Source organism: Amblyomma mixtum, chromosome 3 (assembly GCF_055824585.1).
Source record: "Amblyomma mixtum isolate Tamu chromosome 3, ASM5582458v1, whole genome shotgun sequence".
NCBI classification, from domain to species: domain Eukaryota; kingdom Metazoa; phylum Arthropoda; class Arachnida; order Ixodida; family Ixodidae; genus Amblyomma; species Amblyomma mixtum.
In genome coordinates this window covers 122,865,543-122,883,396 of record NC_143014.1, presented here as the reverse complement: position 1 = coordinate 122,883,396, position 17,854 = coordinate 122,865,543, and the positions used below count along the sequence as shown (strand labels likewise).

The 17,854-nt window shown below is 42.0% G+C and overlaps 1 protein-coding gene across 7 annotated transcripts in view; it reads right to left on the bottom strand.

The window, feature by feature from the left end:
- Herc4 (HECT and RLD domain containing E3 ubiquitin ligase 4) overlaps window positions 1-17,854 on the bottom strand; it is an 82,878-nt gene that overhangs the window by 16,294 nt on the left and 48,730 nt on the right. For all 7 annotated transcript variants that reach the window (XM_089581013.1, XM_089581016.1, XM_089581015.1 and 4 more), the window contains 8 exons: window positions 17,362-17,481; window positions 15,320-15,412; window positions 14,118-14,285; window positions 11,163-11,210; window positions 8,601-8,696; window positions 3,213-3,331; window positions 2,091-2,138; window positions 1,938-2,004 (listed from right to left, as the gene is read on the bottom strand). In XM_089581013.1, the coding sequence (XP_089437139.1) occupies window positions 1,938-2,004; window positions 2,091-2,138; window positions 3,213-3,331; window positions 8,601-8,696; window positions 11,163-11,210; window positions 14,118-14,285; window positions 15,320-15,412; window positions 17,362-17,481 (759 nt within the window). The remainder of the gene's footprint in view (window positions 1-1,937; window positions 2,005-2,090; window positions 2,139-3,212; window positions 3,332-8,600; window positions 8,697-11,162; window positions 11,211-14,117; window positions 14,286-15,319; window positions 15,413-17,361; window positions 17,482-17,854) is intronic.

Below are 17,854 nucleotides of genomic sequence, written 5' to 3'. Positions count from 1 at the left end.
TTTCTCCGGTCACCCATTCCTTCATGCCCATTGTCATGCCGCACTTCACATCATTAGTGCCCTTCTTCCGATCACGGTGGCCCCGGGTCATGTCATGGACTAAAAGATGACGAAATTGGCAGTAGCATGGACAGGAGCACTCATGTTAGGCCCGCAGCCACTAAATAACGCTGTCACCATCCATCATGTCATCCTGTTTTCATCGGCTTGCCATCACGTAACAATATCGATGGCACAGTGGACATAGAGTGCCCGTTGAACTTTAGCAGAACGGAATGAAGACTTTTATGTATTGCATATTCTATCGTGCACTCATGGAGTGAAGTGTCGAATTCACACTTGGTGCACAAGTGCGCTGTCTCCGATGACAAGTTTCTCATTGTGCTGCCTCGGATCTGACAAGTAATTTGCCACACCGGCCACCTCAGTTGAATGCTGGCAGATTGAAGCTTCTGTTCATCAATTGTATAATGTACTGACGAATATATGAGTAAATACTAGCTTCCTCTGCTTAAGATTCGATTATAACATGAGGGGTGACTTTTCGAACAGTGGTACGGGTGTCACATGCTACTTTTGCAGTACTAGATTGGGAACGCCAAGCGATAAGAGAGCTTGTGGCAGGTGTGCTGATGTGTGACGTGCAGTCATAGGCATGGCTAATGCTCTTTCTGTCCGAGAAACTTCACTTTCGCCCGTGTGCAAGCCCCAAAATTCCTTGTGCCACAGTGGTGATGAGAATGGCATTTTCGAAATTCTAAAAATTCATATGGATATTACTTACAGAGGGCTGGCTACAAGTGTTCCAGTAAATATGCAGCCTAACAACAATACAATCAAACCCACTTATAACAATACTGGTTAAAACAATATATCGGATATAACAATGAACAACCATGGCACCATCAGCTTTAACATGTGTTCTATGGTAAAATAAACCACTTATAACAATGCTGTCATAGCACATTACTGGTTATAACTATTGAATCTGGTCACTAAGAGCCAACCTTAAAAGAAACAAGACCACGGACACACTACAACCAGGCCAGAAACCATGCTTACAACGGAGAAGTGTGTGCGTGCATATGGAGCCAATCGACAGATCGAGCCAGTGAAGCAGAGGTGAAAAAGAGCATGTGACCACGCACTTCAAGACATCGGCCACATCAGGGATGCTTGCAAGTTGCAGCGACACTAAGGAGGAGAAAAGATGGATACTCTCCGCTCTACCAAGGCAGAGGAGGAGATAGGGAGTCTCTTTCAGTGCAGCAGTCCATTATTAACATTTCTGAAGGTGTGCCACTCGTAAAGAACGTGCCAGCACAAGTTTTTTTTGTTTTCATTCTGAGCTAGGGCTTGCTGCGTGAGCGTGCACACTACCCCATCCTCCCCTATTCTTTGATAACTAAGCCACATTCCCTGCTCCGCTGTCCTGAAGGCAGGCGAGCTGCTGCATTGGCCACATGTGCCATACAGATCTTAATCAGTTGGAGAAGAGCAAAATGTTGCCAGCATGGTTTTTATGCTGTCTTCTTTCACCATCCCCACGATCCTGAAAGCTTCTAGAATTTCATAAGTAAAATGCATGCATCGACACTGATTTTTGTGCAGAGATCCCAGAGGCTTTGCTACACCATCATTCACTTCAAAACGGCAGCAACCAGACCTTTTAGCAGGGATGCCATGAGTTTGGATCAATCGAGTGGCGAGAAAGTTTTTAAATGCAATTTTCACAGCCATAAATGCGTCTTGTGCTGCTGGACAAATGTCAGAAAGGCAGAAATCAATTTTTACTGAGAACAATAACTGGATAGAGTTACCTTCAGCAGCGTCCCTTTAATACCGTATCAAGACGCAAGACATCACCTGTGCAACACTAAAACCTGTGCTCAGCACTTATATACATGCTGGTTCGATTTTGTAATGCAAGAGATTACCTCAAATGTGAGAAAAAATGTGTTTTCCAGGTCCTCTCCATCGTAGTCCAAAAGGTTTTGAAGACCCCTAAGTTGCAAACAAAGCACAACGTTAGTGCAGCACTAAATGTCCTTGCAATATGCACACCTACATTACAAAAGTTGTCCACTTACTTGGCTAAAGTAGGCGAAAGGTCCTGCAGATCCTTCAATGTTGGTTTCCTGCATGAGTTCAAATGTACTAGTCATCACAGAAACCAAATGTCTTAATCCATATAGCCTGAAACCTGCACGCCTCCAACTACTCTGTTTCCATTTTTTAATGTGCTAGGTAAAAGAAAAAAAACATTTTTACATTCCGTGAGCAGACTACTTAATCTACAGGAAAATTTTTTAGCAGGATACAATAGCAGTGCAAATTTTGTTACTAAAACCGCATCATATACCTCTGCAGGCATCAAGTACCTCTACCACAAACTGTTGACTAGATAACAATACTTTTTAATGATGAGGACACATAGGATACAGTTACTTTCTGCACTTATACTTCACAAAACTCGAAGCATAAGCATGTGCTTCGTACATGTCTCTCACAGCACTTAATTTACCTAATTATGCAACCAAAAACACAAAGTCTGCAAAAAGGCCCTTCATTTGACAGAAGCACCAAACCAGCTATATTTATTCACTTCAGCTTTGATTAGCCACAGACCATGTAAGCCCTTATTAGCAATGAAATGTCATGGTGCAACACTACTTCCAAACATCTGCACATCACTGCGCTGTGATGCACCACTAAGGGGCCACATGATTTATATAACAAACGAGTATTTACACAAAGTGACTAACACTTTTAGTGATGAATATCTCCAAGCACATGCCTGTTACAGGAATAGAAGTTAAGTGAGTCATTTTAAATGTTGACCCTTAGATTGTTGCTCTCAGTTTTCTTACTACTACTAAAACTAAGCCGAATAAGCAAGGTTATGACATTCAGCAACACAGATGACACTAATGAAAGATGACTAAATATTTTACTGTAGGGCTACTAGCATTTCATATCTTACCACACGAACTAGCTGAGGTAGTTACTTCCTTTTATCTTTCTTCAGCAACACAGAAGACACTAATAAAAGACAACCAAATATATCATTGCAGGGATATTAGCACTTCATATCCTATCACACAATATAGATGGAGTCGATGAAGTACTTCCATTCTCATCTCCAAATCTGCAGGCATTGCCCACAGTTATTTTCAGCCAAATGCAGAGAATGCCTGGAAATAGATACTCACTGCTTGAGGAGCTTCTTGTACAGAACCAACGGAAATGGTAGGGCTATGATGGTGAAGTTGTATATGGCCAGGCCACAGACGATACCAATCAGGTAGTACATGACATCTTCCTCAAAACTCTGCAGAAGGTTTCAGAAACAACTATGTAAAAGCCGTGCACATATACCAAACAACATACACAGAAGACCCTTGTTAAAATGACAGAGCAACACGCCTAACCTGTCACAGTCCAGATTAGAATGCATGCAATTTCAACCATGCTACTCTGAATGTAAGAGCACTGCAATATCCACTTAAGAAGGAACTGTCAGCAAAGGTCTATAGAAAATAACTAGGAACAGTTTTTTATGCATGGCAGTAAGGCACATGGAACAAGAAGCTACAGTTAGCTTCATCAGCAATTTGTTGGAATGATTGGCAGGTATCTGGCCATGGCATTGCTTGATACAAAATGTTACTAATGTAGTCACCACAGGCACTCTGAAAGTGCGCAAAATGTAGAGTAAAGTATGTCCACTAGCAGGTTTATATAATACCCAATTAAAGCTAAAGCAATACAAACTCCTGCAGTCTGTGCCTATCTTGCAACAAAATATTGTGTTGTAGGTACTGTCGTCAATCATGAGATGGCTTCAATAGCTTTTAAAAAATTTTGCCCACATGGATTTTTTTTTGTGTGTGTTTTACTGATTTGGTTTTCCACAATAAATTTAGCAAAATTCAAAAAGTAGTCTTCCCTTGACATGTAACAGACGGCAGTACATAACAGGCATGCAAGAGTGCATTGTAAGCTGCTTCAAGAACAGGAATGCAAAACCATCTGTTAGAAAACTATAGCGGTGGCTCTATGGACACCTGCAAGGCATACAAGCTTTGCACGTTCACGCCCACTACCACCCAACGCCAGACATTAAAACAGGGATTGCATCTCCAAGTGCCAGGTGCAGGCAAACTACCCTGCTCGCACAAACACACTTGATCAGAGAATTTCATGCCATGAACAGAAGCTGTAGCACTTGCAGTCACCTCGAGAACTAGTTAATTTGTGAGAACATCCTCCGATTGGACACTATACTTATGGCCGCGTGCATGGCTGGTCAAGCGCAGATAGTACAGCAGCCAGTAGGTACTTGGCAAGTAAGGATCTGAGTGCCGCATTCTCACCTGCTCATGTCTGAACCACATGCATGCACAGACAGGCTCCAGCATACACACAGTGTGCAGGCGCGTGGCACGCATAATGGAAATGTGTGCAGGACTGCCTTCTTAGGTTGGTTGGTTGGTTGGTTTATTGGGGTTTTAACGTCCCAAAGCGACTAAGGCTATGAGAGAAGCCGTAGTGGAGGGCTCCGGAAATTTCGACCACCTGGGGTTCTTTAACGTGCACTGACATCGCACAGTACACGGGCCTCGAATTTCTCCTCCAAAGAAATTCAACCGCCGGGCCGGGATCGAACTCGCGTCTTTTGGGTCAGCAGCCGAGCACCATAACCACTGAGCCACCGCGGCCTTCTTAGAGCTCCACTAAACAGGCAATCAACAATTTAATGGATGCCAGAATGGGAAGCCCAGAATCATGTGTGGATGTTTCTTTACAGACACTAATTCCTTCCACTGTTTGACACAAAAGCATTAGATCTTTACTATGCCAAATAGCGATTACCTAACCCAGGGTTTTCAACCTCTTTCTCCTCAGGGAACCACGACAGCTTTCAAAATGTGCTGAGGAGCCTCGTGTGACTTGGCTTCCATTCTTCCCGATCTAACATGCATGCAAAAAAGAGCAACATATGCACGTCCCCTAAAAACGCGTTCAAATTCAGTTAATAATGACTGACTGCATAGTGAAACACTCTGCTATAAACAATTACACTATGATTAGTCTCAAAACAAAGTGGGTAAAGAAAAGGTGGCAGTTGAGGAAAGCAAGAATTAAGGTACTCAGGGAACTCAGAACGAACTCCAAAAAGTCCGAAGGTTCCATGGAACTCAAGTTTGAGAACCCCTGACCTAAGTGCACTACGGCACACCTAATACAGGGTGTTTCACCTAAGACTTTCTGCAATTTTTAAAAATAAGCTATTTGAATTAGATGCACGCTTTTTCTGGCATAGCATTGTTAGTGGTGTAGTACATCATAATGCAGCTAAGACGTGCTAACTAGCAGGCTTGTTAGCCAATATTTAATAGTTAACTTTTAAACTATTACCATTGGGCTCCTTAATTATTGAGAGGCATGCAGCCCACCGTAAGTAATGTCCATATCCGTTTTTAGAATTTCGAGAACGCGATTATCCTCGGCGCTGTGGCCCAACAAATTTTGGCTATTTCGACGAGTTAGGTTCACTGGAGAGGTTGCTTTGCCTGCAAGCTTCTCAAACCGCATGTATTTTGGCGCGATGTAGGCGAAATTTGTTGGGCCACAGCGCCGAGGATAATCGCGTTCTCGAAATTCTAAAAACGGATATGGGCATCACTTACCGTGGGCTACATGCCTCTCAATAATTAAGGAGCCCAACGGTAATAGTTTAAAAGTTAACTATTAAATATTGGTTAACAAGCCTGCTAGTTAGCACGTCTTAGCTGCATTATGATGTACTACACCACTGACAATGCTATGCCAGAAAAAGCGCGCATCTAATTCAAATAGCTTATTTTTAAAAATTGCAGAAAGTCTTAGGTGAAACACCCTGTATATTATTTCCTACATACCGTATAAACACATGTAAGGGCCGCACCCCTGTATGGGCAGCACCCTGTTGTCCTGAAGGAAATATTAAAAAAAAAAAAAAATCTGTGTAAGGGTCGCACCCAAACTTTTCACGATCCACGCGGGAATAGTCTTCGAAATGCATGTGCTGTGGTCCCCGCGATCGGTTCCAGCTGTGAGCAACATCGCACTTGATCGCGGAGGCCACGCATGTGCACAGGAACTTCCAGATGCCACCCATATATAGCGCCCGAGGCTGCGGCTCACCATCAGCATCGTCAACATTTTCCTCCGCCGCTAGCTCCCGCTATCTATATTGGCACCAATATCACCAGCTCCAGCTACCAAAGGCACAGGAGTTGTAGTAGCGTGTTAGTTCACCGTAGTTGTGGCTTTCGCATGCTGTCACCGAGCATTGCAGTTATAGCACGATGGGCAAGCACCTTAAGCGTGCGTCGTGTAGAAAATTCGACGTGGCCGAGAAGTGCGTTTGACGACAGTACAACCGAAAGGATGTATTAAGGAACACAAGCTGCAAAAAGCACGCTTTCCAAGGCAAGCCGTGCAAGTTTCCATAACAGGAAGGACAGCTGCTCTGCTATGTGATGGAAGTGCGGAACAACGGCTAAGTGTTGACAACGGACCTGCTGGCAACTTCTTGTCGGATGACCATGCACCAGAACACAGCACCCGCTCGGGAGTCGGAATACTCCGCGAGTGACGATTGAACGTAGAATAAATGCTGCTCATTCCCTTATTGCTATGTTTTTACTAAAAAAAAAAATGTTTTTTCGCACAACGCATGAATGGGCCACACCCCGAAAACTGCTCCTCGAATCTGGAAAAAAAAGTGCGGCCCTTACACGCGTTAATACGGTATTTCCTACATTTAGGTAAATCAAATTAAAAGTAATAAGAATGAACAAAAATTACATTTATGTTTTAGTACGTTTAAGAAGTTTGCAGGGATACAGTGGCTGCAACTGGCAAACGACAGGGTTAATTGGAGAGACATGGGAGAGGCCTTTGCCCTGCAGTGGGTGTAGTCAGGCTGATGATGATGATGATGATGACAATTTCTATTTTATTTATTTATTTATATATATACCCTAAGGGCCCGAAGACATTACAGAGGGCAGTGGGGACATACATTTGGTACAAATGGTGCAGGAAGAAGAACAATAACTAAAAAAAATAGAAACGATTAATGAGACAAAAGAAAAAAAACACTTCTGAGATGGGGAAAAAAATGACAGTAAGAACAAATGCAAGGGAAGTTAACAGAATTTATAAAGAGAGATTACGTACAGCAGTCTTAAAAGTATTTTATCTTTAAAATACTTTTAGGAACATAGACACCACAGGACTTACAGGACCACAGGCACCTAATTTTATTTGTGTGTTTTCTTTTTCTAATGATGTACGAGACATTAGAAAATATGGATCACCGCATGGTATTTGCCTCTGACCACTAAGTAATTTATAATTCAATTTCTTCTTGACGCTGTTTCGGTTTTCGTTTCATCAAACGAGCCATGACTGTGATGTGTAGTTGGTATTTAGGTCACGTGGGGCACAAAAAAAAATTGCAATATTACTGATACGTAGTTTTAATTCTTTACAGGCCGCTTCCAGAGCTGGAATGACAAACAATGTATCAGCAATTGCAGCTTTTTTCATGCCTCACGAGACCTAAACACCACCTACACGTCAGCCATCGTTCGGTTGATGAAACCAAAACCGAAACAATGTCAAGAAAAAATTGAATTATAAATTATTAGCGGTGTAGACGAACACCACAGGGTGGTCCACATATGCTAATTTCTAATGTATCACTTTAATGCAAAAGCATTACATGACTCATCAGCAACGAAACCCGACGTCCAGAAGGCGAGCACGCAATCCATAGGCCACAAAACTGCATTGTTTCTTGGCGAACAAAGGTGAGCCTAGTATATGCGTTGCCAAATGACTGTATGGTGATGAGTAAGTGTGTCATTAGAAAGGAAAGAGAAAAATAAAAATAATAAAAAGTAAGTAAACAATAAGGAAATAATAATAATAATAAAAAAGAAATAATACCTCCACAATCATACCGTGTAAGTAGACCTAAGTGCCCTCTGTAATTTTCAAAAAACAAAACAAGCAAGAAAAAATTTGGTGTCTATACTCCTTTGTAACAATTGTTCGAAGTCCCGTGCATTTATGATGTCGGAAAATCAGACTTGAATATGAACACCAAACACTAAGCTTTACAGCTTCAAATGCTTGTAGTGAATATGACTAAATGTCTACTATTCCACAATAGTCATCCAACATGCTACACCGAACGACTGCTTAGAAAGTGAAACTATGTGCAGGCACATATTCAAATTATATATTTAAATAAGTATACATATTTAAATTAAACATATATATATACACAAACATACATATTTATATTAAAATTTACTCCGAGGCTGATGCCGACAGGAAGTGAAAAGTGAAGAAAACAAAGTCTGATCAATACGGTGCAACAACAGGTACAAAGAAATCTGAACATTGACCGGTATACTCTGTAACTTAAGAGAACTTGTTGCTGGGCTAGTTGGTATGCAACCTCATGTAAGGACCACTGAAACCAATACCAGCAACAGCATGCTGAGGAATAATGACAATTCTATTCAGTCCTCCCTCACCTGTGTGTTGAACCAGATGCACCGGGACTCTGGGTACTCTGTGAACATTCCATACTTAGGGTCCAAGATCTCCTTCAGTAGCAGGAGAAAAAACTCCTGCATAAGTAATGTAAAATGCATGCAAAAATTTTAAAAAAGAAAAAAGTCTGAATGCACACAAATACACAAGACATCACATTCGCTACATTTACAAATTAAACATGATAACAGTCGAGCTCTCATGAAAATGACAACAGTATGAATGCAAAAAATTTTGTTGAAAAACAGGCAGTCTGCGCCAGACCACTGCCGCCGTGATTTCAGTGTTGCTAAAAACGGCGCAATTCTATATACTCAGTGAAATGCTCAAAAAAACAGCTTTGCATTTACAGTTAAGCTGTTATATAGAACAGCTTTGTATTTATAGTTAAGCTGTTATATATTCACTGACGACAAAAAAGAACAAATTATTCTTCGTTACCCCTTTCTGAACCAAAATTGTTAACCTGTTTGAACATCCCGCGCTTCCTGACATTAAACAATACGTACTGGCTAAGCCTAGAAACTCTAAAAATTCGGAAGCAATCTGAAAATTTGCCACATTTCATTGCTAAAAATTCGAGGTGCAGGCATCTTCGCACAAAGTGAAAGCTTTGTGTGCATTTCGTTCGCTGTGAATGTGCGACACAGTGTAGTAGCAACGAAAAATTGGTGGTGAAGCGAGAGGGCCCTGCTTCAACGTGCGCCGCAATGTTGCGCCCTGATTGGCCCACACTGACAGCTCACACTGGCCACTTCCAGCGAGCGGCTGTTCACCGGCAGCGAATGGCTGCCTCGTTCACCAGTTTTTCGCATGTTTTTCGCTCCATGTGAGTCGGCCTTAAAGCAAAGCAATGCTCATAATGCAGTGTGCTGTACCTGTACTTGTGTAGTGTGCTGAACTATTAGCTATACCGTGGAGATGAAAAATATAAACATTAATCCAGAATTAACACCACGGAAGTGACGTGCCTATGGAAGAGTTGGGCACACACAGGCATGAAGCCTTAGGGGAATAATAAAAGAGCTCACTGAAATTACTCAGAAGTAGTGCAAGCGCACACACACAAAAAAAATAGGACTAACACATTACAAACGATCCTAGGCCCACAATTTTACCCGCTGTAAAATGCAATGTGTTGCTGAACTTTAGATTCCAGAAAAATGCAAAAACCAGAAAAAATGCTTCAGGGAGAACAAATCACCAATGCTGCTTCACAGTTAGCATTTAGCATCTTCATATGTATCAACGTTACTCAAATAAATGCTTCAACTGATTGGTTCAACTGTAATTTTTTTCAGGCACAGTGTACCGGGTGTTTCACCTAAGATGTTCTGCAATTTTTAGAAATAGGCTTTTTGAGTTAGAAGAGTGCTTTTTTCGGCATAGCATTGTGAGCGGTGTAGCACATCACAATACAGCTAAGACATGCTAACTAGTAGATTGGCTAACTCATTATGAGTAGTTAACTTTTACCCATTACTGTTAGTCTCCTTATTTATCAATAGGCATGTAACCCACCACAAGTAATATCCATCAGTTTAGAATTTCGAAAATGCAGTTACCCTTGGTGCTATGGCCCAACTAATTGTGGCTACTTCAACAAGCTTCTCGAAAGCGCATGTATTTCGGCGCAATGTAGTCAAAATTTGTTGGGCCACAACGCCGTGGGTAACTCCCGTGTTCAAACTTCCAAAAACGGATATGGATATTACTTATGCTGGGCTACATCTCTCAATAAAGAAGGAGACTAACAGTAATAGTTAAAAAGTTAACTAGTCAATGTTAGCTAACCAGCCTACTAGTGTTAGCATGTCTTAGCTGTATTCTTATGTGCTACGCCACACAAAATGCTATGCAAACAAAAGTGCTCTTCTAATTCATAAATCCTATCTTTAAGAATTGCAGAACATCTTAAGTGAAACACCTGGTATAACTCACCCACATCAAGGCTGCTACTCAAGGCTACTTAAGCTGAGGTCATGGGCTCGGTTTCTTCACGTTTAAACACTAGTATAATAAGATTTCTACATGTGCTAAAGAACCCCAATTGTACACATATTACCGAAAGCCCTTCACTACAGCCTACTTCATAGCCTACAATGCAGCTTTGACATGTAAAAATTCATTAAATAATAAAAATCCCTCACTTCAAGACAAAACAGGTTTGCCAGGGCTGCCACACCTGAGACAGTGTATGATACAGTCACTCGCAGTAAAATGAAATGTCCCATTATTGCAGATTGCCATACTGCTGTGCTCTGATATCTTGGTCGAAATGCTTCACATTTTAACATTCAATGCTCATTCAGCCACTCATCAGGTGGGCTTTCTTTCCCTTTGTACAATTCACTTCAGGCCTCAACACGCAAGGGTGGAAGATCGGACTAGTTGGCGTATATATAAGGCATTTCGGAAGCGCCGAAATAACCTAAACCAGCACTTGTTCATTAAGTCCCGCAGCTGTAGCCAAAATTAAAGGAGGCTTATTTAACTTATAAATTGGACTCAGACAGTAATATCAAACACAGAGAGAGGCTTGCCTTTTTCACACCCCCAGCATCCACAGCATCTTCTCCATGAAATTGGACCTTTTCAGTAAAAAATTCGTAGCAACAGCACACAGTAAGCAACAGCATTCCTTATCAATAAAAGATTATCAATACTGCAGCAGAATACAATGCAAAAGCAGACAATCAGAAAACAATTTTTGCAAACAGAACAAAGTGTGAGGACAGACAGGGCACTAATTTTTGCCAGTGTCTCTCTGACACAGTAGTATGCAGGATCACATACTTTGTACTGACGGAGTGCCTAGTTCAACAGAGCATGACATTTTACATTTCCTCTCATTGGTTCGAAATCTGCAGAGTTTAAATGCTGCCAAATCTTGCGTGCTAGCCGGTTTAACCCCTTAAAGGTCAAATTTTTCCTCTGAAAAGATGGCCCCCCGAGGTCAATCTTTCCTTTATTGATGATCCAATATGAAAAGATGGTTAAATTAAGCACAAAACTTTTTAAGAGTTGGGATAGATGGTATTTCAGTCTGCAAATCAATTCTACTGGAGAAGTCGCCCTGCACAGCCATAATAAAACAACGCACAACTGAACACCTCGAAGTAACCTGAGCCTGAATTTGTGGTCCCAATGACTTCAAATTAACGAGGTTTTACTGTATTCAGCTGGTGCTGACACACTTGTGTGTTGGTGTGTCACAGGAAGGGGATGGTTGTTTCAAGGCAATCAAGACACACTGGTTTTGGCACCCTACTCTCGCACTCTCACCCAAAAAATCCAGTTATGCCCGCCACCCATACGCATCATAAGTGACTTAGCTTTGGCTTGGGCTCAGCAGTGACGCCTTTCTTAGAGCAGCATGGGCAGCGTGGCAGCATCCTCTCGCCACTTACACCTTTCACAGCTACACACGGCAACATGACCTCACCAATCTTTCCAAGCCTGCCTTGTGCACACCTAAGTGTATGCTGGTGGCACAGCAAGCTTAAAATATGCAAGAGTTTTTTTTTTTTTTTTTTTTATAAACCCAGGTAATCAATTTGGGGTGTGTAGCCACAGTGGCTGAGTGATTATGGTGCTCGGCTGCTGCCCCGGAACACGCATGATCGGCCCTGGTCGTGGCAATTGCACTTCGATGGAGGAAAAATGGTAGAGGCCCGTATACTGTGTGATGTCAGTGTATAGAACCACAGGTGATATAGATTATCTGGAGGCCTCCACTAAGGCGTCCCTCATAGCCAGAGTTGCTTTGGGACATTAAACCCCATAAAACCAAACCAAATTAAATGAGGGCGCAAACTACACGAGTAAATGTGGTACTTCTTGCATGCTGCAGGTAAGTCTGTGGCAGCCAGTACATGCGCAACGAGGAAGAACCAATAATGGATTGAATCTGAGCATTTAAATGTTAGCTACTGCAAGTTTCAGGCACAAGGCCATGTGACAAGTATACTCTGTACCTGTGCATTCAGTCAGCTAAGAAGCAAGTGGGAGGCTCTCTGAGGGCCAGGCTACAGCTGGGCCATTTCTGCCATCATGCTTTAAATCTACAACCACAACTTATTAGCTGTCAAAACACAAAAAATTTCTGCTGTAATCACTGTGCCAATTCCTGATGAAATGCAATACCATCAATGGATGCATTCCACTGTTTGGAGCACAGTGAAACCGAAACACAAGGGCTAAGCACACTATAGCTCATTATGAACGCACTTCACGACCCTCGCTGTGCAGAGGCTGTAGCTTTCCACTGCCCATGCTTTGCTCTCAGGCACTGCAAGGGGCAACCCACATGGATTCCAGCCAAGGTTACTGCTGCATTTTGCATCTCTAAACTACACAAATGCAACCTGCGTCATTTTGGAGCCTTGTTGGCATGTCATGGCTGCTCTGTGCAGGTACACTCATGCTTTTCGCTAAGAACTTCCTCCTCCGACAATTACTAACACTCAAACTGAATTTTTGCCCTTGTGCACCATCATTTCTGCTTGGCAATCATCTCCAAGACCAAGCTGTGACTCTGGGAAAGCAACTTCACTATGTGTGGCTCTGAAGCACACCCCTGATAAGCAGTCTTTGAAAGTGCCCCCCACAGACACTTGTGATTGGTCTCTTCAGACATCACTGCCAGATACACTTCAATGCCCACCATCTTGCTTGTGTAATCTTATCTCTCTCTCTCTCCTTGTTGTGCAGCCACAAACCACATTATCTTGCAAAATTTTAGCGCGAAAAACACGGACAGAAAGAGTAGACGACAGCGCTCGTGTCGTCTACTCTTTCTGTCCGTGTTTTTCGCGCTAAAATTTTGCAAGATGTATGTTAACCAACTCGCCCAATATGCAGTACTGTTAAACCACATTAACCACCCAGAATGTCCAGCGTCCATAAATCAGCTTAAATCAGCATAAAATCAGCATAAATGACAGCAGAGCATACATGTGTCTACACTTGGGAGCTAAGAAGGTGCCATAGTAGGGTCTAGTTTGGATAAGCATAGCACATAGAGGGTTTACACTATGCGACTTTGTATTTTTGGCTGCAACATGAGAAGTCCACTTACTACGAAACTCAGATACAACGAATGCATTCTGTGCAACCATCGGATTCATTGTAAGTGGCGTGACTGTATTCGATTCAAACTCATGATACCCTCACCAAAAAGGACGGGTTGCCACTGCTCTGAAGTGAATGGTGATGAAGCGCAGTGAGTTCCACATCCAAAAATTGGTGTTGATGCACGAATCGGCCAATGATGGCGACACCTGTAGTTCTATTTTTTAGTCTTTTCAAGCTTATAAAAGGTCCTTTTTTGATAAGAGTGGTCTCCTTGCAGTAAGAACGCGGCACGCTACTGATACAGGCCACCTCCTATTTGTCCTTAGTGTCGCTTTAAAAGTCATGACATCTGCATTCTGCAAATATGAATCAATGCATTCACCCAGTTTTCTCAACAAATAGCCATCATGTCATCTAGTCACCTTGAGAGGCTTCTTGAGGTCTGCAGCAGACTGATCGGCCAGCTGGTTTAGAGTATCATTCACTATATTCTCCCGGCCAACATACAACACCAGGTATGGATTAGAAGGTGGCACCACGGGCAAAATCAGGCTGGCAAATGTCTGCTGGCAGGCTGATTCCATTGCTTGCTGTAAAAGTAAAACAACACATACTGATAAAGTTGGCAAAATAAATATTTAAAAAAAGAAAAAGAGCAGAAGTTGGTACAATAATTTTAGGGGAATTCCCTAAGGTGGAGCAACATTTGTAATAAGAGAGCAATTACTCAATAGCATCCACCCAAGCGCAGCCACATGGCTACAAAGGAAAGCTATACAGCTTTCACAGAAACTTCGCGGAAGCTTCGAGGAAAAAAAAACAAAAAACTACGAACTTTTCTACAACTTGGAAGTTTCGATAGTCTGCTGTGTGCACTAAAGCTATTAACTGTTTTTAAAACCGTCCAGTAACTATAAAAATAAAAATTAAAATTTATCATGTATATTTACATGACCCCTGTTTTCATAACATTCAATTACAAAAACTATTAAAGGTATATACAGAAAAAAAGGAGCCTTATTGCACTCTTGAATGTCTTAGGAGTCATGCACTAAAAACAGAACCACTCTACTGTCATTGGTTACGGAATCAAACTTGAAATTTTATTCTCGCATTTGATTCGTTTACTACCCAATACATTTTTATTTTTGATCACAGAAATGTGGCAATGCAACCAAGGGAATTTCTGATGTTCTTTCTGCTCTTTGATGATGATGATGATGGATTTTAATGGCACAAGGGCATCTATGGCCAAAGAGCGCCATGGCACAAGGTGTTTTCGACTACTCAGGGTGGGGTCAAAGACCAATTTTCCAAGCATTTCACCCCAGATAAGCGGAGCACCAGGCCATGGGAAAGCTTGTACCAACTGTATCACTAGTGGGTATGCAGCGGCACTAGGGATCATACCTCGCACCTCCCGCATCCAAGGCGGATGGATGCTCAACCACTTGGTCACCGCTGAGGTACCAAAAATACCACCTCCTATCTCCTCTTTATGGTGATACTAAGACGATAGCGTTCCGTAGTCGGAAACCCGTGAAATTTGTACAATGAAATGAAATTTGCACAGTCAAAAGTTGAAAACAGGCTAAATACCAGAGTATACAAATAAAAGCATCACCTGCATCTGGAGATGAGAGTCTGTCTGCAGAATGAGCGTCTTGGCTTGAGCGTTGAACACGAAGGGGTATTCACAGAAGTACACCTTATGACTCTAGTGAAAAAAAAAAAAAAAAAGAGAGAAAGCAGTGTAGGTATTTGCAAAAAATTACTTCCATTTCCGCTTCCTGTCTAAGCTGCAGAAAAAAACAAGAAACAGCATCAACAAAGTAAAAACTAAGATAACCACTTTTTATTCACTGATTTGTACCCAGAGTGAGGGTATTTAGAGAGGCAACAATATACAAATAGAAAAAAAAAAGAGAAAGAACACCAAGTATCAAATTAACAACACCATTTTTCTGCAAATGTATTGCTGTATTTCCTTGTAAGACCGTGCATACATTATGTAACACACAGATGTTTTCTTTATAGTTTCGCAAATAGCACACCACTCCTGCAGCATAAATGCAGTGGAGATCGTGTGGCACTTGCAGTGCTACCATCTTGTTACCATTACAAGAATTGTGAGGCAAAAAGGAGGCTCTGAGCAGCCTTTCAAACATGATTGTTTTGTCTAAATCAGTTTTCTGCTCATTGCAACCAAGTTAGCACTAGATTTCTTACACTTTAATAAAACATTCTTCATAATTTTGACTTGAATACAGTACACTCCCCGTTAACGAACTTGAAGGGGCCATGAAGATTTGTTAGTCTTATCAGAAGTGCCCCAATGAAGGATATGCGCGCACACTATAGTCAGATACAACTACAGAACGCAGTGGTGAATGCCCCTCAAAGGAGGCCTTGAACCAATGGTGTTGACCGCTTCTCGTGAAGTCATGGTTAATCCCTTAGTATGAAATTGCAGGTGGCTGGTAGGTACCATCGCGTTGGAAAGGAACACGAACGTGGCGCCTACGCGCTCCGCTGTTCGAATTTCTTTTCATCACGCTTTTACCTGGGTGGTAAGGAAAAGACGTTAAGAGCCATCCTGCAGTGTATCATGGACGACTCTAGTGTCATTTTGCTAACATCTACGTAAAAGCATGATGAAAAGAAATGCGAACGGCGGAGCACCTAGGCTCCACTCTGTTCGGATTTCTTTCGATCGTCCCTGTACATTCATGAAATGGGATTAACCGCAACATCATGAGAGAAAAGAGGAGAGAGAAGAGAGGAGAGAGAAGCCACGAGAGAAGAGAGGAGAGAAAGGCAAGCAATAAAAAAAGAAGCCGAAAGACAGCACGAAAGAAGACGTGAGAAAGAAGAGAAGGGGAGAAAATGGAGGAACGCTGTCGTCGAGAGAGAAATGCACATGACGGCTCTAGCCAAATGTTTTAACTAGGCCATAGATAGCCTAGTTTAGCCAGCAATTTTTCTAAATTAAAACAAAGCATTAAGCTAACTGCTGCACTAAGCTGTGCTCAAAAAAATTAAGAGAACTTGTGGTGATGGCTCTTGGACAAGCCCAATGAGAGGGTTCACCCAGGTAATGTCAGACACCCCTTTGAGGTCAAGTAGGTAGGGCACCTATAAATGCATGGAGTGGTGCCAGCATAACTGGTTGAGCGCTGCAATTTTTAATAATAAACTATAAATTATCAGGCAAACGCAGAACCCTTAAACTTGACTCATGATCATGATTTGATTTCAGGATGCAAGGGCAGCTTGGCCAAAGAGTGCCATGGCCAACATGCTATATCTTCACAAGGTGTGGTCAGACGCCCATTTTCCCAAAGCTGTTCACCCAAGAAAAACCTAGCACCAGGCCAGGCGAAAGCATGCAGCCATAGAAAAACCGGCAGGTACCTTGCAACACTGGGGATAAAACCCTGCACCTCACGCATACAAGGAAGCTGCTCAAGCTACTATGCCAACGCTGTGGCTTGAACTTGACTCAAATTTTGTTCACAATGACCTTCCATACAAATTTAATGAATTAAAATACAACTCGCCAAAATCGTTTGTGTCCTGTCCCTTAAAACATAGCGTTCCAGCTTCCTCACAGCATTACAAAACATGTGCAAAGTTGCACAACAGCAGCCAAATGCAGAAGCTTACCCGGTCTTCTCTACTAGTCTGAATCCAGTGGATGTAGTCTAACTGGACATCCACCTTATCTGTGACATCAGGTATATAGAAGTGTTCATACGAAACCAAGCCACCACACTCTTTGTTCACCTGTTAAGGAGAAAAAATACATACCACAGCAAACTCAACAGAATGATTACTAGAAATATTTATATGCTTACTGGCAGCCTTCAATGTACAGCACACGTTTTAGTTTCAGTAAAAGGAAACAACATAATGCTGAAAAGTGCTGCTTCAAAATTACCAATGTCACTTTTCGACAGTAGTGACACAACTAGCATACATCGCGTCCCTGAAACAGTGTGTTGCCAGCGAGGGCCTTGGAGAGCACATGGCTGCTCTGGAGAGGCTAGAAAAGGCCGTAATAGGGTGTGCTTTAAAAAAGCAGATGCAGGTCACAGGCTTTTTAAAGAAATAAACGCTGTCATTGATTGATTTTGGATATTCGTCTGTATAATGTGAG